Raw genomic sequence first — 24,202 nt, 5'->3', positions numbered from 1 at the left:
TGGACCAATCTCTGGAGCAAAACCCACACGTGCTCAATACAATTGAAGTCAGGAGACTGTGTTGGCCAAAATAACACTTGAATTCAGTCAGCATTAAACCAGTACTCAACACACCTCGCAACATGTGAACTTTGTAGTATAGTGTCCACATGTCCATGCACGTAACGAGCCTTCGATGCAAATGAGATCGGTTTTTCCATCAAGCATAACTCTAGTCCATACCGTTACTGGATCTAGTTGAATTTATGCACTTCCTAGGTTTGGCGTAACCGTTCAATTACCAGGCCTTCTCCACATCCTCTGGCGCCGCGAATCAAGGTTAATCCAAATCTTGACTCGTTCATGAACAATATAGGAGCCCACTGTTCCTGGAACCACTGAGGATGTTGCTGTGCTTTCATAGCAATTTTTGATCGCGGTTTCTTCTCCTCAATCCTGGGGACCTAATAGGACGGCAAAAACGTAGGTTTTCTTCGTAACTAGAGGTGCGGCGACTGTTGGTTTCCGTCTGGCTTGGACCTAGTAGCAGTCTAGGACCTAGATGTTATTTCGCCGGAGTTCCAGTCGTGCGATACCGCCTGAATAAATTACTAACAACTCTCAGGGATGTCTCTGAAGCTCGAGCAATATCATCTTGACATTTTTGTGCAGATAATATTCCTATGCCTGTCTACATTGCGTCCGTATCCAGATGCTTGCATTGGTTTTGGTTTTCCATGCTTACAAACCTTCACAATGTCGATCTGGAGTCTAAATGAGTCGTATTCCAAGTCAACTTAATGTTTTCTTCCCGATAAGTTATCTGACACCTCTTTTCTGTCACCATCTAAAGTATAATCTCAAAATTGCTACGCTGCGCGTTTAATTTACGAACACTCTGAACGCGGGCCGCATTTCACTTGTTTTCCCATAATAAGCTGAGGCAGCACAGACATGAGTCAGGGGCCGCGAGTTTGACACGTCTGCTTTAGAGTAAATAGCAATAGACAGGTAGACAGACACTATGAAAGGACAGACGGATAAGTACACAGGACATACAAGACGAAGAGTCCGGATGTACAAACACGGATAGGATGGACGCCATTCGTAAAACTACTTTCTTTTGAAAATTTGTATATCTCCATAAACTCTGTTCATGCTTCGTGTAACGAGAAAATAAAAAGCGAAATATAAAGAGTGTATTTCAGTATTATTAAAGTATTCCATTACTAGGGAGACGAAATTGTCATCGTCGCCACTAGAATCACATCATTAACTACTACTACTCCTCCTACTGCTGCTACCACTACTACTATTACCATCATTGTTTTTGTTAATATTATTACTGCTTTCATTGTTTAGCCATCAGCAGCACTGGTAGTGTCACGCTGCCACCATTAACTTCACGGTTTAAATCCTTTTTCCATCCCCATTGCTTAGCATCGACTTCTCCATCCTGTGTATTTGCTATTAAAGGATTTCATTTCTCCAGGGCATACGACGTCCATGGAAAGGTGTCTTGATGGTGGGTCCACCAGGTACAGGAAAGACGATGCTGGCCAAGGCTGTGGCCACCGAGTGTGGTACAACTTTCTTCAACGTCTCCTCTTCCACCCTCACTTCCAAATATCGTGGTGAATCAGAGAAACTAGTCAGACTGTTGTTCGAGATGGTACGTTCTCAGTGTTGACATTATTTTTTTAATTCACCTTGATACTTTTTATTATAGAGCTTCCAGTGATAAATGTGAAATAAAGATAGGTTTTCACTTGCTCAGCTAGGTGAACAGTGAACGCGTTCGCGTGAGTGCACAAGCAGGAAGTGTGTGTGTTGCAGGCAAGGTTCTACTCGCCTAGCACGATCTTCATTGACGAGATCGACTCGTTGTGCTCACAAAGGGGCTCCGATTCAGAACACGAGGCGTCCAGACGCTTCAAGGCCGAGCTGCTGATCCAGATGGATGGCATCAATTCCACCAGGTGATCACAAGTTTTCAAAGAGAGGAGGAAATGGCACAGGGATTGTCAACTACCACTCTTTAGATAACACATCCAATAAAAATGAAACAATTTTTTGTACAATGATTTAAAAAGAGCGAATAACAATCAGTGTAAAAAATTGCAGCTTACCGGAAAACGTGCCATCGTAGCTAAAAATTAAAGAGTAAATTAGCATTAATTATTGAAACACGTACTTTCGTACCAATTACACGCATGAAAAAAACCTTGGTCAACACAATTAGATGGTATTTACCCAGCACCATGAGTAATGTATTTTATTATTGATTTTAATTTCGTAAGTTTGTAATCTTCTATATGACCTTATACCGTAGGCGGAGAGAGAACAGTTTCCTTGGGGGGGGGGGGGGCAAAGTAAAACCTGAGAATCCCGATATAACAAAGTTATGGGGGACATTATTTACCTCCTCTCCTCGTTATAGTTCGACTGTGGTACAGTATATCGGAAAGTGATCATTTAATAAAAGTATTTTCGGGGAACATATTTCTTATAGTGTTACATCCATATCCGCGATGTTTCGGACCGCGTTATATAGCGCTTGAACTGTAGGTCTACTACAAATTATAATAGGGCATAACTTAAAACAATCTTCCTATTTTTCTCTCTGACACAAACACATTTATACATCAATAACACTACGTAACAGTGCTATCAGAAACTTTCATCTGAAGCTTATGTTCCTGAAGATATCATATGAAATGTAAATTCTAATTATTGTACTTAATCTCTCGTCTTTAAATTTACACATTGTACCAGGATCACTCTTATTTTTTCTGCATTGTTCTGCAGTAAGTTATGTTATTCACATTTCTCCAAGTGGCGGCCTGAACACCTCCAGACTTCTAACACATGAGTACAGGCTGTTACAGAAGAAACATTACAGTGCTTCCATTCCTCAAATGAGGTATAAAAATTCTTATACATTTAGAAATTTAAAATAAATGATCTGAAGACATTAATTCGTCAATCTGAGCACAGAAACTTAATCATAAACAGAAGCAAAACAAATCTTTTGAATTCAATATTTTCTAATGTTAATAGAAAAAAAAAAAAAAAAAAGAGTAGAGACAAGTTTGGGGAGAGGCAGTACCTCCCCATGCCCTCCCCCCCCATAACTCCGCCTATGCCTTGTACTACATCAATAATACTCTAAAAATTATAAAATTTTGATGATAAATAATTGTAGTAAAGATAGATCCTAACTTCGGTAGATTCCACATACACAGATTCGGACTTGGTAGTAAAATCCCCAATATAAGGAAAATGGATATCCATGGAATGTGATGTCTTGTTGGTGTCACTTGCAGGATCTAGACCTGTCTTCGGACAGTTGACTAAACAACGACAACTACTATGGAGCCAGGTGGAAACTTGGAATAATGCAGATTGCGAGAAAATGAGTGAAATTATGGTAGGCTGCAACTCGAGTCAGTCTACTCTACCTCCATTATTATTATTATTATTATTATTATTATTATTATTATTATTATTATTATTATTATTATTATTATTATTATTACACATATGGAGTAACGCGTCTGTCCGTGAAACCAGGTGGCCTGGGTTCGAATTCCGGTCGGAGCTAGTTACCTGTTTGAGGTTTTTTCCGGGATTTTCCCTCAGCCAATATGAACAATTAATGCTGGGTAACTATTGGTGCTGGACCCCAGACACGTTTCACCGGCATTATCACCTTCATTCCATTCAACGCTAAATAACCTGAGATGTTGCTAGTACGCGTCGTAAAATAACCCACTAAAAGTCATCACTATTGTTGTTATTACTATTGTTACTGTTCTATGATTATTTATCCAGTGTAGTACTGTAGTGTAAATGTACAGCATTAGATATCACAGTAATATTTATTATTTTTTTTTATAAGTGACAACTTGACAAGCTTTATTAATGAGTGTATCACCACTATAGGATACGATCCGACATAATGTATGTACATAGGTTTCGATATAGTAATCTTTGGAATGATCCAACTACGTACAGTAAGTAGGGACTATTTCTGTGAAAACAATTTTTGTTATCGGTTTCGTGAAATTAGAACTAGCGTGAAAATTGCGTAAAATATTAGAGGGTCATTTTTTTTACTTGGTTATTTAACGACGCTGTATCAACTACGAAGTTATTTAGCGTCGATGGAATTGGTGATAGCGATATGATAGTTGGCGAGATGAGAGGATTCGCCATAGATTACCTGACATTTGTCTTACGGTTGGGGAAAACCTCTGGGGAAAAAACCCAACCAGATAATCAGCCCAAGCAGGAAATCGAACCTGCACCCGAGCGCAACTCTGGATCGGCAGGCAAGCGCCTTAACTGACCGAGCTACGCCGGTGGCTTGGATCATTTCTTAGGACTGCAATATGTGTAATCAAGATTGTATAGGATCATTTCTATTTGAGAAAAAATATATTGTTCTGTTACATCTCCAGAATTTGATAATTTAATGCAGTATATTTGTTGGTGTATTCTCTGTTAAACAATGCTTTCGTGGTCGGGTGAAATTGCAAGCTCAATTTAAACAATCCATTAAGTGTTCTACCGTCCCTTGGAAAATAACTCGTGTGTAGAGTTAACGTTACTAGTATACCCACAGATTCTAACATGCAATATGACCACAGATGTTAAAGCTTGTATAAATAAATAAAAAAAAGAAAGACTTTTGAAATTGAGCCTCTGTTTGGTTTGCCCTTTAGACTCACCAAGCTGATTAAAAGAACAGAGTAATGGAAATTCTATTGAAGGTTGCAGTCGCAGAAAGATTACAATTAAAGGACCAATAAGAAAAAAATCATGCAAAACTGTTTATATTAAGCATAAATATCTAAGCTGGTAGTTGATCTTCTAACTGGACGTTGTGACTTGAAAATTTATATATACGAGGTGTATAGATGGCATTGAAAACGTGTCAACAATGCCGCCATTGTTAGTGGCCATTTTACATTAGTTCAAGCGTCAAAAATCGTAATTTTGTGTTCACTACATTTTGTGTAGTTTAATTTTGAAATTAGTGCACAAAACAGATTGGCAAAAATGAAAAATATCTAGCTTCATGCTGTCATTAAATATTTCGTAAAAAGGGAATGAGTCCGACAGAAATTAAAGCTGGATGCTACACTGAGAAATCTGCTCCAGTGTTTTCAACTGTGAAAAAATGGGGGGCTTTATTTAAACATGGTCGAGAGAGTGTGGAAGACGACCACCTAGTAAACGTTCAGTAACAGCAACAGGTGAAGAAATCTTAATGCATGGTATATTGTTGAATGACCATCAATTGAAAGTGCGAGAATTTAGCAAGGTTATGCGTATCTCAACTGAACAGGTGTGCCACATCTTAGTCAATGTCTTGGACATGGCCAAGGTCTCCGCAATGTTTAAAACTGGAATAAAAGCACATGGCTCAATTCGAGAAAATACACCCGATATTTTAAGGCAGTTTGTGACCACTGATGAAACCTGGATCTACTACTAGATACCAGAGACAAAACAGCAGTCGAAACAATGGAAGCACAATTATTCTTATCCTCCAAAGAAAGCAAAAGCTGTTCAATCAGCTGGAAAAGTCATAGTGTCTGTGTTCTAGGGTTCTAAGAGGATAATAATGATTGACTATCTAGCAAAGGGGAGAACATTTGCAGCAACCTCTGCAGCAACTGAAGGGGAAAATTCGCGAGAAGAAGCCGGGTATGGTCAAGAAGAAAGCATTGTTTCACAAGTCTGCAATCTCATCAAATGAAGAGGTTATCGTAGAAGCAAAAATCTTTTTCGCAGACCTCGAGGAATCTGTGTACAAGGACCAATGGACCAATGGAATGAATCTCAGTGAGGTTATGTTGAGAAATAAAAATTGTTTTAGAATAATCCTAGTCTAATTTCTATGTCGAGCTATGAACTTTTCAAACAACCCTCATACAATACTAGAGATGGTTATACCTTTTGTTAGAGATTTCAAATTCAGATTAAATTATTACACATTTATTATAAGAATGCTAAGAACTATGCGAAAAATTCGGTCTGCAATAAGCTACTTCATTCTGATATGAGAACTTACAAGAAAGAGTGTCTTAATCCTTTCTACTTTTAGAACAAGAAATGATTGACAACCGATCTAATTATGAAAAATGAAGTCACCGGCATAGTTCAGGTGGTAGGCGCGTTTGCTTGCTGATCTAGAGTTGCACTGGGGTACGGGTTCGATTCCTGGTTGTGCTGATAACGTTATTTTTTTCCTGAGATTTTCTCCAGTTGTAAGGCGAATCATTTACCTCATCTTGCCAAATACCGTCTCGCTAATATCAATTCCATGGACGCTAAATAACATAGTAATTGATAAAAAGTTAAACAATTGAAAAAAATGTACAAAATGCAATTTTTAATGACTGAATTGCACTTAATAAATAATAAAATTTTATGCACTTCTGCAAAACTTTGGAAGCAATACCACAAACTGTAACTTATATTAGGAAGCAACAAGACGAGTAGAAGTCTGGAAGATTTAGAATAAGTGAGGAACAACATATTAGCTTGTCGACACTAGTTGTTAAGTTCATATGTTTTTTGTCCATTACTTTTATTAGTTGATTATCATTAATTACTAGTAACTAATCATAATTTTGTGTACATTTAATTTTTGTGATTGGCTGACGCCTCGTATTTGTTGTTGGCAGCAATGAAGATAAAATCATCATGGTGCTGGCTGCCACAAATCACCCGTGGGACATCGACGAGGCTTTCAGGAGGAGGTTTGAGAAGAGGGTGTACATTCCTCTTCCAAATGGTCAGTTTGATTACATTCTGTAATACAATCTAATAATAATAATAATAATAATAATAATAATAATAATAATAATAATAATGCTAATAATAATGTTTATGAATAGTGATGTTAATATCATAAAGGAAATATGTTCTAATACCTTAATATTTTCTTCATACATTCAATCAGACTCAGATCTTGGTTGTTCAAGAAAAATAATTTTCAGACAAAAATAGATAAATTGAGTTGATTTAGAACTGAACTGCAAATTGTCTTTTAGTTTCTGTACATACTGGAATTCATATAAATTAATTTCTTTTAGTGACAAGATGATAAAATGTTTTTTAATAAACAGTGTTTTCCATTTATCTTGCTCATCCAAAATAAATTTTTTCTTAGGCACCAAATGAAAAATTATCTTAACGGTTATGTTTAGACCTACGTCAATTTTCAAAGTTGTTGTTGTCTAGTGCCTTGCATTGGCAATGAAGCCATTAGTAGTCGTGCTTTCCAATACTTTTGAACTGTAGTTTCTTCTGATCTCAATGCATCACAGGTCTTAAAGTGGTCTTCATTCATTTCTGCTGGATCGTTACACAGGACACACATGGGTGAAGCTGAGATACCTATTCTGTAGAGATGACTTGCTAGACAGTCATGATTTGTTAATAGTCTGAAGGCTGCAACTGCTGTTTTCCTTGGTCTCTGGGGGATTATATCTGGGATGGAAAGTAGTGTAATCCATTTTTTATCTTTAGCATTTGATTCTATTTCTTGTAGGTATGAATGAGAAAATTTTGTAGTGATCAAGCGTTTTATTGAGGAATATGAGAAATTAAATTTAGATTTTTATTTTATTGTTGTGCCTTTCTTGGCAAGTGTGTCTGCGGTTTCATTCCCCATTCAACATTTTCTCATGTTGGAGCAGTGCTTGTTATATGATTTTTGTATGAATAAGTTCTAGTTTAGAGGTATAAATACGTAAATAATTTATCTGAAAACATACTAGCTATACAGTTTGATTTAGGCTATGTAATGATTTTGTATAAGAAAAAATCATGTGAAATATCAGTGGTATCGATTTCATGTTGTTTCCTTCTGCTAATAAAATCATTAAGCCTACGTTTATCACTTTAGAATGAATTCTGTGATTCAGTGTAAGAACCCTGTAACCCTCATATTATAGTTTCTTCTGAGAAAATCGAAGTTAAAGAAAATTGTAAGTATTGTATATAATGATAATGCCCATAGGCAGAGGGAGAACCATTTCTTTGGGAGGGCAAGCAAAACCATAGAATCCTCATATAACAGGGTTATGGGGGACATTATTTACCTCCTCCTCCCATTATAGCGTAACTGTGGTACCGGTACAGTATACTAGAATATGAACCTTTAATAAAGATATTTTCAGGGGCATGTTTCTTACAGAGTTACATCCATATCCGCCATGTTTCGGACCGAGTTGTATAAGGCTTGAACTGTAGGTCTATTACAAATTATAATAGGGCATAACTTAAAACAATCTCCTTTTTGTCTCTTGTACAGAAACACATGCATGCATCAATAAAACTACGTAACAGTGCTAACAGAAACTTTTTTATATGAAGCTTACATTCCTGAAGATATATTAAATGTAAACCTTATTTTATTTAATCTCGTCTTTAAGTTTACACATTATAGCGTAATCACTTTTTTTTTTTCTGCATTGTTGTGCAGTATGTTATTCATATTTCTCCAAGTGGCGGCCTGAACACCTGCAGACTTCTAACACATGAGTAAGTTACAGGTTGTTACAAAAGAAACAATATAATGCTTCCATTCCTCAAATGAGCATAGAAATTCTTATATATGCAGAAATTTAAAATAAATATTATATATAGTCCAGACATGATTAATTCGTCAATTTAAGCATAGAAATTTAATCATAAATAAACGCAAAAAAGATCTTTTGAATCAATATTTTCTAACGTTAATAGATAAAAAAAAAAAGTTGAGAAAAGTTTGGGAGTTCAGTGCCCCCCCATGTCCCCCCCATAACTGCGCCTATGATAATGCCATATGTTATCACCGCTCTTCTATTTCTGATATGAATACAACAGTCACATTAAATGGTATGATAAATGAAAGATTAAGATCCATATTAATAACATTTTCTAATTCTTTTATGGTTACAGAGTTCTTGCACTGAACCACAGACTTGATTTATGAATATGAAAATATGTCCAATAGAGTAATTGGCAATAGGCAGGCCGACATATTACAACAAATGGATTGGCAGACATTACACAGGACACACACAACACAGTCTGGATGGACAAACATAGACAGGACGGACGCCATGCACAAAACATTTTCAATTTTAAATATACTGAAAACTTGTACATTCATAAAAATCACAAAATAGATGTTTTTACAGCAGCACAATACTTTCTGTTCATTCTCCGTATAACGAGAAAATAGAACGTAAAGTATAAAGTATTTCAGTATACTTAGTATTCCTTCACTCGGAAATTCAATGCTTTGTCTGACTGTCTCTTTCTTCCTTTTAACGCAGTGAACCTAAAAAGAGAAAAAGAATTTGCGGAACATCGATGTTCTGTTCTAAGGTTGAATTTATTTATCATATTCATCAGTTATTCTTATCGCATTTACAATACATGTTTATAAGTAAATTGTAGAAACAACTGGACTAAGCCTTCTTTTTCAGATGGCATGAACGACCGAGAATCCAGTATTTCCGTGTCAGTAACGGTATTTGAATTAAAAAGACAACCGGGGTCCCAGACTTGCTATTTTAAACTCTATGCAGTCACAAACGAATTCATATAGAAATGTGAATATCCTATAGGAATCAGTGTAATTCTTAACAGTACTGTACTTATTCTTAGACTGTACTTCACAGCAAGATGTGTGTTGCAGACGAAACCCGTTCAGCTCTTCTGAAGCTATGCCTGGAAGGAGTGAGAATGGACGAATCGCTGGACACCAATGTGATCGCAGACAAGCTGGAGGGGTACACAGGGTCTGACATCAGCAACGTATGCAGGTAACTTGGTGCTTATGTTAAACTCACATTTCATCATTGAGTAAATGACACAGCTCATTATACGTATTATGGAGAAATTAAAATAATCATTACCAGTAGTGATTTATCAAATTCTCCAAATTACTCGCGATTATATTCTTACAGATACTTTCCTACTGTAAAGTCACAAAGTTTCTGCAGCCAATCATACCATTAAAAACAATTTTTGGCTCGGGATAAATAATCTAAAAAATAAGTACAAAATATTCCCTCCACAGAAACTGCACTAATTTTTAATGCATGCTAATCATAGTTGGCCATGAATTAGTAAACACAACCAGTTATGTATCTGCAGTAGTCCCTACACCAGAGTTCATCCACATTCACAATAATTCAACCTTAAGCTTTTTGATGCGGTCAACAACCGAGACTTCAAAAGTCTTGTCTTCTATCCGACAAAGATTGGAATATGTCCTGCGAACTTACGTCACTTCCTGTTCTGGCTTGTTAACGACTAGGATTACGTTAATTTTTCATATTAATTCCTATAGATCTCGTGAAACTCTCATACGCTGCATTAACTAAAGTTTTTTATAGGAAGAATAATACTGTACATAAGAGGTAGAATTGGTAACTTAGTTACAAATAGAAGTAACGACCTACATTTTTCAATGAGACACCTGAAATTTTCATCACTAGGTGGGAGTATTATAGATATGTGCACAAGCGAAACAAAGAAGCATCAGTTGCAAGATGGCAACACATCTATGCGAGAGTAGCAATGACATTGTACCTAGCATTGATGTACGTTTTGTCTTGGACTGACAATGGTGCACCAAGACTCATCACCTGTGACTATCCAGGCTAGCATATTGTCCATTTCATCCTGTCTGCTTGGATGAAATCTCAAACCTGTTGACATTTGCGTCTGTGACAATCTCCATCAGGCAATCAATTCGGTATTCGATACTCGTTCGCCTTCAGAGAGGTTCTGCACCTAATTTTATTTTAGACAACTTGATGTGATAGATGATGCTCAACATACACGGGCAGCATTTCTTTATGAATAATCTTTGCTGCCAGATTTTTTTCCAAGAAAAATTGCACAACAGAGCACTGCCCCGACAGTGGAATGGAGCACTGCTCAATGGTACGCTTGTGGAGAGGTGCTGCATCTTGCAACTGTTCTTCTTTGTTTCGTTTTTGCTGCTTGTGTACACATTGATCACTTTGACACCTGCATAATATTGCCATCTAGTGATGCTAACTTGAGGTGACTCGTTAAAATTTCCCGCTTTATGTTTGGAGTAGGGACCTCGAAGGCTTGCACTGCAGTTTGAGGCTTATTGTGTTTACCACTGTTATTCTATACTAAAGAGAGATAGAGAAAAAAAAAAAAAAACTGGCCTACAGCACTGCAAATCCTTCATAGCTCTGAGGAGGAACGGGTTTCAGACTGTAGAGGAGGGAATTGGTAACTGTGATAAGTGAAGTGTACACGTACATGTGTGGATCCTTTTATTGCCAACATCATGTCTAAAACACAAAGCATGAATGGTGACTCGCCAGACATATGCGATATGAGCAGAACTCGGGAAAATATTGGGGGAAATTGTTCTAGAAAACTTAGAATCGTCTCCCACAGTAAGAAACCTACTAGTAGATCTTGTTGCGCTACAAGAGAGCAAATAAGTAAATTTTCAAAGATAGACAGCATTGAGAGACCTCACGACAATTAACTACAAATAAAATAATGGTGGTGATATGGTGGGGAAACTGTGTTTGTCTTTCGCATTTTCAAAATTGACAAAAAAAAAATCGTGGGTATCATACAATGACAATGATTCATTGATATGTTTAGCATGGTCTCAAATACGTCAGCTTAATGTTGAAAGTATGGAGCGTGTAAAAATCAATAATGCTTTTCCAGTTGGTGTTGTTGTTTAGTCAATTGTCCGAAGAATGGTCTGAACCTCATAAGTGATGCCAAGAAGGCACCACTTATAAGGCAACTAGGCCAGGAGATAATGGGATAGAGTGGCCAGTTCCTTTCCTCCTCCATTGCATACATCGCCGACTAGCTACATATTACACTAGCCAGACTTGGGTGCACACAAACAATTGTTCTTCCTCTGACACATATCGTCAAGTGAGATGTACAGCCTGATAATAGATGTACTCTCAGCTAATAATCCAAAAAATTAAATGATAAAATTGGTGATCATTCGAAATGTAAATTTATTTAAAATGTGTGGGAATAGTGAATAGCAAAAAGAAACAACTTATTGAACTATCTATGAGTGAAAATGAGAGACTGTGGTAAAATTTAATTGAACGTAGTGTAAATCTATAAAAAAAAAAAGAAGATAATTGTTCAATGATAATACAGTAATACAATACAATTTGTTGCTTCTTTGAGTTAATTATGCTTATAAAAATAATAGGTACTGTAAGAGGATGAGCAGCCACTGTACATATTCCTGAACATAGAACATTGTATATGTGGTATTAGTGCAATGGAATCCATCTATACAACAAAAAGAATGTAGTAGACTATAACACAAATATGATAAACTTATAAAACGTCAAGTCATTCTGGAAGCTGAAAAAAAAAAAGTACTCTTCTTTTTCATTATCCTATATTATTCTTTCTCTGCACTCCATCTTCAACATCACTCTCTATCTCCTAGTACCTTCCTTTTCTCCTGCTTCTCGTCTCTATCTCTCCTCCTAATACCCTTCTTTCTCCTGCTTGTCTCCATCCTCCCCCTCATAACCCATCATCTTTCTTCCATTTCTCGTCCTCATCCCTCCTCTCGCATCCCACCTCCATTCCTTCTCCAGCTTCCCGACCTCATTCCTCTCCCATTTTCGTTTCTCCTGCATCCTGTCCCTTTTCTTCTCCACCTGCTTCTCGTCCCAATTCCTCTTCCTGCTTTCTGTCTCTATTCCTCCTCCTGCTTCTGTCCCCTTCTTTCTTTCTCCTCCTGCTTCTCCTACCCATTTTTCCTCGTATTTTCTGTTTCCTTGTTCCAGATTCTCGTCCCTTTCTTTCTTCCTCTGCCCACTTCTCGTCCCCATTGTTCCTCCTGTTTCCCATCCCTCTTCTTCTCCCAGCTTTTTGTTCTGTTCTTTCTTTCTCCAACCACTTCTCGACCCCATTTTTCCCCCCTGCTTCCCGTCTCCTTTTCTCCTCCTGCTTTCCGTCTCCATTTCTCCTCATGCTTCCCATTCCCATTTCTCCTTCTACATCCCGTTCTCATTGCTGCTCCTGCTTCCTGTCTCCATTCCTTCTCCTGCTTTCCGTACCCAGTCTTCCTCCTGCTTCCAGACTCTATTCTTTCTCTTTCTTCCCGTTCCCATTCTTGTCTTTCATGTTGTCTCCTTCTTTGTTCCTCCTCCTGCTTCTCGTCCCCTTGCTCTTCCTACTTCTCTTTCATTTCCTATTCCTGCTTCTTGTCTCCTTCTCTTCATTGGTTTTTCTCATCATCGTCGAATTTATTATCCTATTCTTCCTTCTCTTGTTTTTTTCGTCATTGTCCTCTCCTCTCCTCTCCTCTCCTCTCCTCTCCTCTCCTCTCCTCTCCTCTCCTCTCCTCTCCTCTCCTCTCCTCTCCTCTCCTCTCCTCTCGTCTATTTCTCTCATCTTTGTACCCTCTTCCTCTCTTCTCATCTTTCATCTCCCATTTTGTCTTTTCATTTTTAATATAATTTATATTCTCTTCTATCTAGTCTTTTCGATTTAGGATATGGAACAGTGTCACTGCAGCCATGATTAGTGAAATCCTTTCTCGTCTGTTTCAGAGATGCTGCCATGATGTCTATGCGTCGCAAGATCTCAGGCCGTTCACCTGCTGAAATTAAGAAGATAAAAAAAGAGGATGTGGACCTCCCTGTAACAACTGAGGATTTTGAGGAGGCCCTAGCGCGGTGTAAAAAGAGTGTCTCGTTGAATGACGTGTCTAAGTATGAGAGCTGGATGGAAGACTTTGGGTCATGTTGAAATGAGTTGGTATACTGTCGACAACCACGGGTCCAGCATGCATGACAATATCAGTTCATATCATGGTCCTGTGGGATAATTAGGTTGTGATGTCTCTATAGCATAGCCATAAGCATCCACATAGCACAGTTGTGGAGTGTCTGGCTGTAAAGAGAAATTGTCAAGTTGTGACATGTTTCATACCCTGTGACATATGTACGTAATGATCATTTTATTAGATAATAAACACTTTTTGTAATTGAACTTTGCTGTTGTTTGGGTACAGAGAAGCTACAAATTGCCTTAACCTTTAACGCATGTTCTTGTCATGACTCAGTCGCCAGGAATAGTCGGGATGGTGAGGAGAAACGGAAATGTCATGGACAAGAATGTTGGGAAGTTTGGTGTTGATGTGGAAGGGAAGAAATGGAAAATATGTCTGTTAGTTCAACGGTGGTTTTTTACATTATAGGTCTATAATCTGATGAGTGACCAACTAATCGTTCATTGATAGACGAAACAGGAATGTTGGGAAGTAGTAAATAGCGTATGCCTAAAAGGTTTGCCTTGACAAGAGAGTTTTCGAAAGGCGAAAATAAAGGTGCAGAAGCCCTTCTACTATCAACCCTCAGGTCTGCTCTCTTGATGATTCTCGGTACTAACCAACCACAGAAAGATGCGTAACTCCTGCTTTAGACTCTGACAGAATATATAATCCACTCACAATGGCCGACTGCAGAAATGGACGCTTCTGAGATGGAATCTTAATGATTCACGATGGCTGGCCACAAAAGAGCTAACACGGGAGCCGAAGCATGGATTCTAGCAAATAGGGTTGTCTAAGGCAAGTATAGGCATTTTGCACTTCGTGTGTTGGAGGGAAGGTGTAGTGGAAAAAATGTAGTCTATGTTTTGAGTACCACTGCGTCTCCTTTCTTTGAAACTTGGCGCAATGGCGAAATTGACCGAATAAAATAGGTGAAATAAATTTTTATATAAATTAAAACGAAACTGTATAGGATATGTACAAAATTGATGCGTTTAATGATTTAACTTAAGGAGTTTGGTGCAGTTTACAGCAGTAAAATTTTTGGAAATATTCAACATTTTTTTACCTCCATTACTGTATCTTGTACAATAATGAAAATTGGTATGTGTAAAACACTGTCCTTCTGCTATATGAAAAAAAAAAAAAAAAATTAAGATTTAAAAAAAAGTTATTTATATTTTTTTCTTCAAAATTCATAATGGTGGTAGTTCACTGTGCAATGATGAAGTGTTTCCCTCATAACTCATAAACTTGTTAGCTTTTTCATGTTCTCTTTCTTTTATTTTATTGCTGAAACTCATGTTTACAATATCTTGCTCTTTCAACTACATTCCTTAATAAATAATATTTTTTTTTATTTTGTGTTAGAAGAAAATACCATTTTTAAATGAGTTCATTTTTTGTCAGACAACCTATCAAAGGTGTAGAAGTGATCTTGCATCATATTGTAGATATGACATGCATAAATACATAAAAAAATTTCATCACAGAATGTTGGATAGTTTTTGAGTTATGTGGAAAACACTTCATCACTGCACAGAGAACTGAATTTATTTTTTTCATATAGCAGAAGGACAGTGTTTCATACATACTAATTTTCATTATTGTAAAAGATACAGTAATGGAGTAAAAAAGAATGTTGAATATTTCCAAAATTTTACTGCTGTAAGCTGTACCTAACCCCTTAAGTCACATTTAAGTTGCAGCAATTCCATCTGAAATTTCGATTGAGCTGTATATACTGGTAGACCTACCAGTATATCAGCATTGAATGGGTTGTGAACTACTGTATATTAAAATATGTCTCACGAATTCGTACATCATTGAAATGTATTGGAACATTTCTCAAGGACGGATTAATCAAGTAATCCAGACAAATCTTCAGAGACGTCAGAAGTGTTTTGAAATGGAAGGAGGACACTTTGAACATCTCTCGTGATAGAGGTAAGGTGCATTTGTATTCATTTTTAAGTTGTTTATACATTTTTCCCATTAAACAGGTAAAGACTAAAGTAACTACTATAGAAACGACTGCCGATTTTGCAGTAACTATGCGAGGTATATGAACAGGAAATTCCGCTGAGCTTGTGGTGTAAGGGAAGCATCCTATATGGAGAACCCTGTAGTTTTAAAATGTCTCCACTGGCTACGTAGCTTGAAGGGGCAAGGAAGAAATTTATTCTTTGTAAAGAAAGTAACTGTTTTTAAAGTAGTGAGTAAATTGTTTATTATGTATTGCGAAGTTAGCTTTAGTATATAGTCTACTATATAGCTGAGATGTCATTTATTTTTTTTAACTAAGTTAATAAGAAAGTTGTATCAAGTGTTGATAATTAACAGAATTAATAATTTATCATTTTATTTTCATCCAGTAGCAGGTACTTCGATTTCACATCCCCGTTTATGAGAGACACATCGAAACTAGTTCTTCTTGCCGCTGTAGGCGTTGCTCTCTGTGAATAATGAGAGGCGAACTATTGTTTCTCAAAAAGTAAAGAGTGCAGTTGTAACGAACTTCCATCAGTCATTCCCTGATTCGCCAGAGCCTTCTAAAGCAATGATTTACAGTTTAGTGAAGAAATTTCGTACAACTGGATCAGTATTGGATAAGAAACGAACATGCGTGAGGCGTGAAATTGTGTTTTCTTTCTATAAATGGCCCCAGGGAAACTTATTTTTATGGCGCTCGTAATTGGGCTCGAGTGGTCAAAATTTGTACAAGCACTTGTTTTGACATTATTATCATGGTGGAAGAAGAAAAATTAACTTTTTTATCTACCCCCATGAGAATGTTTGCTTGTTAGATCTTTATGAAATGATGGTTGCTGTGAATATGCCGTTCAATAAAGCGAATAATTCTAAATTTAAAGCATTCATGTAAACATATACAAAGAAACAATTACCTTCAGTGACAACATTGCGACATTTTTTAGACAAGTTCTATGAATAAACTGTAATGGCAGGCAGTATGTAGGAAACAACAAGATCTGGATTTCTGTAGATGAATCTCAGGATTCTGCTGGCAGATTTGTGACCAATGTGATTGTCGGAGTTCATTTGCCTGAAGAACCAGGGAAAAACCTTTTATTGACAAGTGAAGTGTTAGATGAAGTAAATTACTCATCAATGTGTTTTCTAGGATTCCATGATTCTTTTGTGGCCAACTGGTGTCAAGCATAAGAATGTGCTTCTCTTTGTGATGGATGCGGCGGCATATATGGTAAAAGCAGCCAAAACATGAATTAAATCGAAATACTAAAAAATTATACACGTATCTAACATGTCTTGCACATGGATTCCACAGAGTGGCTGAAGAAATACGAGCATCCCTAAGTGATGTAGATAGATTATATCAAATTGTAAGAAAATATTCTTAGAGGCCCATCAGGAGTTAACACATTTAAAAGACTTAGCACCCAATGTTCCTCTACCCCATGGCCCATCACAACTCGATGGGGAACTTGGATTGATGCAGATCTTTTCTATGCTAGATTATACAATGCCATTCTTAATGTGCTTGGGTCAGAAATGTAGAATCTCTAGATTTGACAGATGTGCAAAAACAATTGGATTTCATATAACAGAATTTTGAGCATGTGTCCAAGACGCTGCAATGTTTACAAACCTCAGATGTAGAGCTGACTGAAGCTGTAATAGTAGTTAAGTTGGCTGAAGGATTGAATCAGGCACCAGCATCACCAATCACTGAATGCTTAAAGCAAAAGTTGAACACTGTTCTATGTAAAATGTTGGATATTCAACATTATGTAAAATAAACGAAGTGTTAGTAGGTGAACAGACTGCCGAAACACCTGGAGTGTTTAATTTGGACAATAATGATTTTAGGTATATTTTCGACTTGCTCCTATCAAGTCGCGTGATGTGAAACGGACTTTTCACAATACAAACAAATGTTTAGGTCACAACAGACGAAGATTTACCTTTGAGGCCACTGATGTGGCTCAGTCGGTTAAGGCACTTGCCTGCCGTTCTGAAGTTGCGCTCGGGCGCGGGTTCGATCCCCATTTGGGCTGATTACCTGGTTGGGTTTTTTCCGAGGTTTTCCCCAACCATACCAGTAATATATGACGAATCCTCGGCCTCATCTCGCCAAATACCATCTTGCTGTCACCAATCTCATCGACGTAAATAACATAGTAGTTGATACAGCGTCGTTAAATAACTAAAAAAAAAATTACCTTTGAGGCTCTGCCAGTGGCGTATACTGGTTAAAGGGTTTGGGCTACCGCTGACCCTATTATTACACAAAATATATCTAACAATTACTTTAATTTTAATTACTATGGTAAAACTAATAATACAAAATTATTACATTATGTTATATTATAAACTTTTTCTTTTGTAATTTCCTTGGGCTACCGCCGGTAGCCCCGGTAGCCCGCAAAATACGCCCCTGGGCTCTGCGCATGTATATTGTAGTGCACTGTAACATGCCTAAATCAAATACGAAAGATGAGGACATGCAGCAGTCAACTTAAGCGTAAGTACTGAACAATTAGTGTCGCCATAAATCGTTTAATTATAGTCTGTATCTTCCTATACCAGCATATCAATTTGTTGTGACGTAACTATCATTTCTCTCCTCTCTTAAGATCAACCTTGACGCACTTCCCATATAAAATTTGCCCTTGGAGGTATCTCTGCAAATAAACCCTTTAAATTGTTTCTTTAAATATGACATGCACCCTCTCCATTGAGCCTGACGAATAGTTGATCGACCACTAGGCACCATAGGATGGGGCGGGGGGAGGGAAGTATTCCACCTTGTGGGCAATCTTTGGCTACAGCAACTCTCATGGTATCTCTACCTAGAGCCACAGTAACCAGCCTTCCCTGTAAGTCCGATCTAATACACCTAATGATGGTCAAGGTGACTGGGACATTTCTTAGGTGCGAGATATCAAACACAAATTTTACAAACTGAAATTCAGGCAATTAAAACTGCAAATTTATGTCATTGTGATAAAATAAATACAAATGAAAATATTAAATTTGCTCTATTTAATGCTAATGAAACAACAGCAATACATAAAAGTTACCATAACTTAAAACAAGAAGTTGATATCTCTTTAAACAAGCGAGCCCGGGTTCAAATTCTGGTTCAAGCAAGTTATCCGATGAATTTTTTTTTTTTTTTTTTTTTTTTTTTTTTTTTTTTCCAGGGTTTTCCTACCACCCATTAAGAGCAAATGCTGAGTAACTTTCGGCACTGGACTCATTTCGTCTTGCTCAAACGTTAGATAATAATATCAGTTGACAGAACGTCGTAAAACAACCCAATTAAAACCTTTAATAACCCTTTAATCATGTATGCTGCATGTACTTTTAAGTATTATAAATTTGTGATATTTTCTGTTGAGTTTGTATCCAAGTGTAGAAGTCGACAAGAGATTAAAATGAGTTGTAACAATTATTGTTTTAACGAGTGCTGTAGTTTGAAACAAATTTTAGGGGGTATTGTTGAAACCTCCTTGGTCAGACTAGACTCTGTATGGACTCGTACTGCACTTCTTTTCCACGGTTACTTCTTCATCATGCAGACCTCCTTCCAGATCGCAGCCAAAATTGCATATAAGGCAGGAAATTAAACGCTGACGCTGGTGGCCCAACACTTTTTAGGAACAAAAGTCTTAGAACTCTTTTACTGAAAGAGTATTCCTTTTCTTAGTGCAGATATCTCATGTTCATTCACATTCTTTAGTTGAAATTGGAATGGAATCTATAATATGTAACTGGACTCAAGATTCATGAATGCACGAAAAGTAACTATATTTCCCTCCTCTAGCAAACTACTATAGCATTACACCTGAGCGAGTTTTAAAATTAGCGAATCAGTGCAGCAGATTTCTTGAGGCGCCACATAATAAAATTAGTGTTACGCGAAGGCATCTATGCAAGTTTTGAAATTAGCGAATCAGTGTAGCAGATTTCTTGAGGCTCCATGCATAAAGTTAGCGTTAATTACTTATAGAAATACACAGCGGCATGCAAGCTTGAAATCAACGAGCCTAGGTGCTTGAAATTAACAAATCACAACTAGCCTACTCCTGAAGTGCCAGACCATGGTTTTCAATAAAACAACGAATGGACAAGCATTTAAGCAAAGAATACGAGATGCCAGCCACTACGATTATGCCAGATATCAAAATCAAAATGTTTTTCAAATAGCTAATATTCTCCATTTCAAAGTATATTAAAAGATTATTTAAACATAATTAATATATTTCCGAGTCTATATGTTTTTCTGGTACGGTAACAGCGAGTTTTTATTTTAGATGGTACGATGTACCACCTCATACCGGCCCAACTACAGCACTGGTTTTAACTAAATTTAGGGAAGCATGGTTATTTTGATCGTCTAATAAATGTTCATAACTTTGGAAACATGTTCTAGACTTGCATTGCTCCCTGAAAGACAACAAATACTCAACAAATAAAATGTTGTCCAAAGTAACATAGTTTTCTTTACATTTTCGTGCAATACAATTCCACCTGTCAGTCGCATTTCTTTTTTCATATTCTTTTGTCTCAGATCCATATCTGTAGTTTCTTATAATTGAGTGACGTCATCAAACAACAAATTTTCACTGACATTTTCTAATGGTGCTTTACACTTTGCCGATAAACTGTTTATACACTTTTCTACTTCATCCCGCACTAATTTCTTCTTGAGAGTTGTCCATTCAAATAAGTTGAGCTTTTCATCATATTGGATCCATCTCTGATGTACTCCACACAATTAATGATAAAAGCATCAGTATAAGTTCCAAATTGAGATGAAGTAGTACACTGCTGCACTTCATCTAATTTATCAAGTAAATTTTTCACAGCAGAGCAGGTGTCAACCATGCCATGAAATTCTGGATCCTATATGGAGCTGCTGACATATTTTCAGTAAATCACGTTACATTTCAAGGGGAAAATAAAACCGTTTTCAAAGCATTTTCACCAGTGCAAGGAAACATTGTTTCAACCTGTACAAGGAAACCAGGACATTTTCGCATCCCGAGAACTTTCTGGGATACCAGGACAAACTAGTAAATACCGAGACTGGACGTCTGGTCATCTTGGTGCTGGTTGGGAGAAACTCTTCTCTCTGTCAGTGCTGAACAAAATTAATTGCAGGAGCAATTCACTTTTGGAGACGTCCTTCAAAGATATCTAGGAAAAATAAAATTAGAAATGAGATTATTAGAGAAAAAAATGGATGTTCAGAGTTTAATTTTAGATTTCATAAAACAAAAACAATTATTAGAATAGTACGAACACACCAACAGGAAGACAGATGAAAGGACACCAAGAAAAATACTAGAATGGGAGGGGGGGGGGGGGGGGAAACCTGTTACATGGATACAGGACGTCAACACAATAATGGGAGAATGGAATATTGATGAAAATTTATGGATACATAGGCAAGAATGGAGGGAAAAAAATTGTAAAATCCCTGACTTCATCGGAAATCAAAACTGCGACTTTCCAACTTGTAACACAATGCCTTAACTGCGATGCTATTGCATGCCACTACTGTTTAACTGTAGCTCCTCAAATTTATCACTATGTTAAGTGGGCACCTGTCCCATACACTGCTCGAAAGTTCATGAAAAAACTTTCTTCCTTGGCAAAACTCCTTAAATCACATAGCTATGGCACGGGATGCTGTGATGTTTCCTTCTAAAAGGGGGAAGATAAAAAACTATTTTGTACACTTAGCCACCAACGAAGTTATCCTCCATTGTAACCTTCATCTTACGATGTTTGGTGACGTATATACGTCCGTTGATGTGACATATTACAGGAAGTCGCAGGTTCGATTCCCGCTCGAGGTTGTGAAATTTTTCTTTCATACCATGGCATGATTGTGACTATAATAGTATTTAAATTCATTATCCTCCATTATCTTATAATGTACCTAATGGATAGGACATGAACATCCAACAGTATAAAACATCATTTTAAAACTATAGGTATATACTCTGTTTCAGTCATCAAATTCTGTCAAGGATTAGGCCTTCTGGCCTGTTCCGCTTCAAGTGAGCTGGTCTTTCCATTGCTTTTTCGGCCTTCCAAGATCTCTCTTCCTGTTATGTCTGTAAGCAAACAATCTTTGAGGTAGCCTGTAACTGGGCATCCGTGATATGTGTCCATATCTCGGTAAACTTTTATGGTTTCAGTGATGGCTGTGATGTGTAATTCCTCTCTGATGTCAACATTCCGTTTATGATCAAAAAGAGTATAGCGCGCTAGGGGTCTTAGCAGTCTCAACTCAGGCACTTCTATTCTTCGGAGTTGATTTGATGTTAAAGATGATGTTTCTGATTCACATAAAAAAGTTGGGACTGCCATTGTTTTATAAAATTTCAAAATTGTCTCTAATCTGACTTCCTTTAGTAAAGTTGTTTTTATTGTACAGTACCTAAAAGTTGTTGAAACTTGGATAATTTTATATCTCCATCCCTAGAGTTTATATAGGAGAGATTACAACCGAGGCAATTAAATTCACTGACTTGTTCTATACATTGATTACACTGAACAACAAATTTTTACTTTTTGTATTGATCCGAAATAAAATAGGTGAATATTACTAATATATGTGCCCTAAATCTGAATTTAAAACTACATAGCCCCATCACGTACCATTTTCCGGGGAAAGTGGATTTAATTTTTTATGAAAAAATTTATTATTTTTTTTTTCACTGCTACTGATAAAATTACAACAACAAAGGATTCAAAATGCCTCATATACTTGAAAAACGTATACTGGATACAAAATGATGTTACATAATTTGAAACACAAAAGACACAACAACGACAAAAATATTCGTGTGTATAATGAGAAAAATCTTGAAATTTGAACTTATCATCTAAAAGAATTTTCTGGATGACTTCCGTTTATAACTAAATCCAGGATTGTCTTTTACACGGAACTAACAATAGTCTGCAAGCATGCTGATTGATGATCATCCTTTATATTGCCTTTCCATTTCAGATATTTCTTGATGAAATCTTTCCCCATGCTTGTCGCTTACTGCTCCAAGGTTAGGAGGAAAGAAATCCAAATGAGAATGTAAAAAGTGCATTTTGGAAGACATATTACACCCCATTTCCTCATATGCACTTAACATGATTTCCACAAGTTTTATGTATTTATATGGCCTAGAATTTCCAAGGAAATTTGAACAAATATCTTTGAAAGCGCGCCGTGCCATAAGTTTTCCTCGAACAAAGAGTCAGCCATAACTTTGTGAGTTCGTGAACTGATGAAAATCGTGGTAGAAGTGACTGAAGAAGAAATTTCCGATACAATTCGAAATCTGAAAAATCGTAATCCCCTGGTGAAAATGGTACCTATTACTAATGAAATGATAAAATGTGGAGGACAGCCATTATATAAGAAAATTATAACTCTTATGCAACATATATTCAGACATGCGAAAATCCCAGAAGAATGGAGATAAGCAGCTACCAGATAATTATAGCGGGATAAATCTCCTTGACAGCTGTTTAAAATTGACAACAAAAATAATTACAAATAGGTTAACAGAAATTATAACACTCCAAGATGAACAAGGATTCCGGAAGAACAGATCGTGCACAGATGCCATATTCATCATAAGGCAATTAAGCGAAAAGGCATTAGAATTCAATAAACCAGTTTACTTCTGTTTCATTGACATCGAAAAAGCCTTTGACAATATTAGATTAAAACATGTCATACAAAGTCTTGAAAAACAAAATACATCCAATGGGATTATACACCTCATCCAAGATATATATACATATAATTCTTGTAAAGTAAAATTGGATGGTAAACTCGGTAAAATACTACCAACAAATAAAGGAATCCGTCAAGGAGACTCTCTCAGCCCACTCCTTTTTAATATTTTAATTAATGCTATAATTTTAGAATTGAAAGGACTTCGTGGTTTTAAAATGGGAAATAGGAACGTAAATGTATTATGTTATGCTGATGACACAGTGTTAATAGCTGATTCAGAGGATTCGCTTCAACGATTTCTCTATAAATTTGCTCAGACATGTGACAAATGTAACTTGAAAATATCTACAAAGAAAACTAAAGTATTAACTGTTTCTAAAGAACCAGTCAGATGTAAATTGCAATTATGTGATAAGGTCGTAGAACAAGTGAATCACTTCCAATATCTTGGTGTTATGATAACAAGCCATAAAGGCCTAATAGCTGAAGTTAATCAGCAGATAGTGAAAGCATCACAAATCTCAGGATCCCTGAACGATACCATCTGGAATAATAAATATCTACAATTAGAGACGAAAACCTTTATATATAAAACAGTAGTACGGCCAATTTTAACATATGATGCCAAAACAGGAGCCGAAACC

The 24,202-nt window shown here is 36.7% G+C and overlaps 1 protein-coding gene across 5 annotated transcripts in view; it reads left to right on the top strand.

Moving 5' to 3' along the window:
• The window catches only part of kat-60L1 (katanin p60-like 1), a 216,707-nt gene extending 202,670 nt beyond the window's left edge, over window positions 1-14,037 (top strand). For all 5 annotated transcript variants that reach the window (XM_069839855.1, XM_069839856.1, XM_069839854.1 and 2 more), the window contains 5 exons: window positions 1,472-1,651; window positions 1,816-1,958; window positions 6,678-6,787; window positions 9,686-9,812; window positions 13,596-14,037. In XM_069839855.1, the coding sequence (XP_069695956.1) occupies window positions 1,472-1,651; window positions 1,816-1,958; window positions 6,678-6,787; window positions 9,686-9,812; window positions 13,596-13,794 (759 nt within the window). In that variant the 3' untranslated portion in view covers window positions 13,795-14,037. The remainder of the gene's footprint in view (window positions 1-1,471; window positions 1,652-1,815; window positions 1,959-6,677; window positions 6,788-9,685; window positions 9,813-13,595) is intronic.
• The last annotated feature ends 10,165 nt before the right edge of the window (window positions 14,038-24,202 follow it).

The sequence above is a fragment of the Periplaneta americana genome, chromosome 11 (assembly GCF_040183065.1).
Source record: "Periplaneta americana isolate PAMFEO1 chromosome 11, P.americana_PAMFEO1_priV1, whole genome shotgun sequence".
Taxonomy (NCBI): domain Eukaryota; kingdom Metazoa; phylum Arthropoda; class Insecta; order Blattodea; family Blattidae; genus Periplaneta; species Periplaneta americana.
The sequence above is the reverse complement of the archived record's forward strand: the minus strand, read 5'-3'. Positions and strand labels throughout refer to the sequence as shown.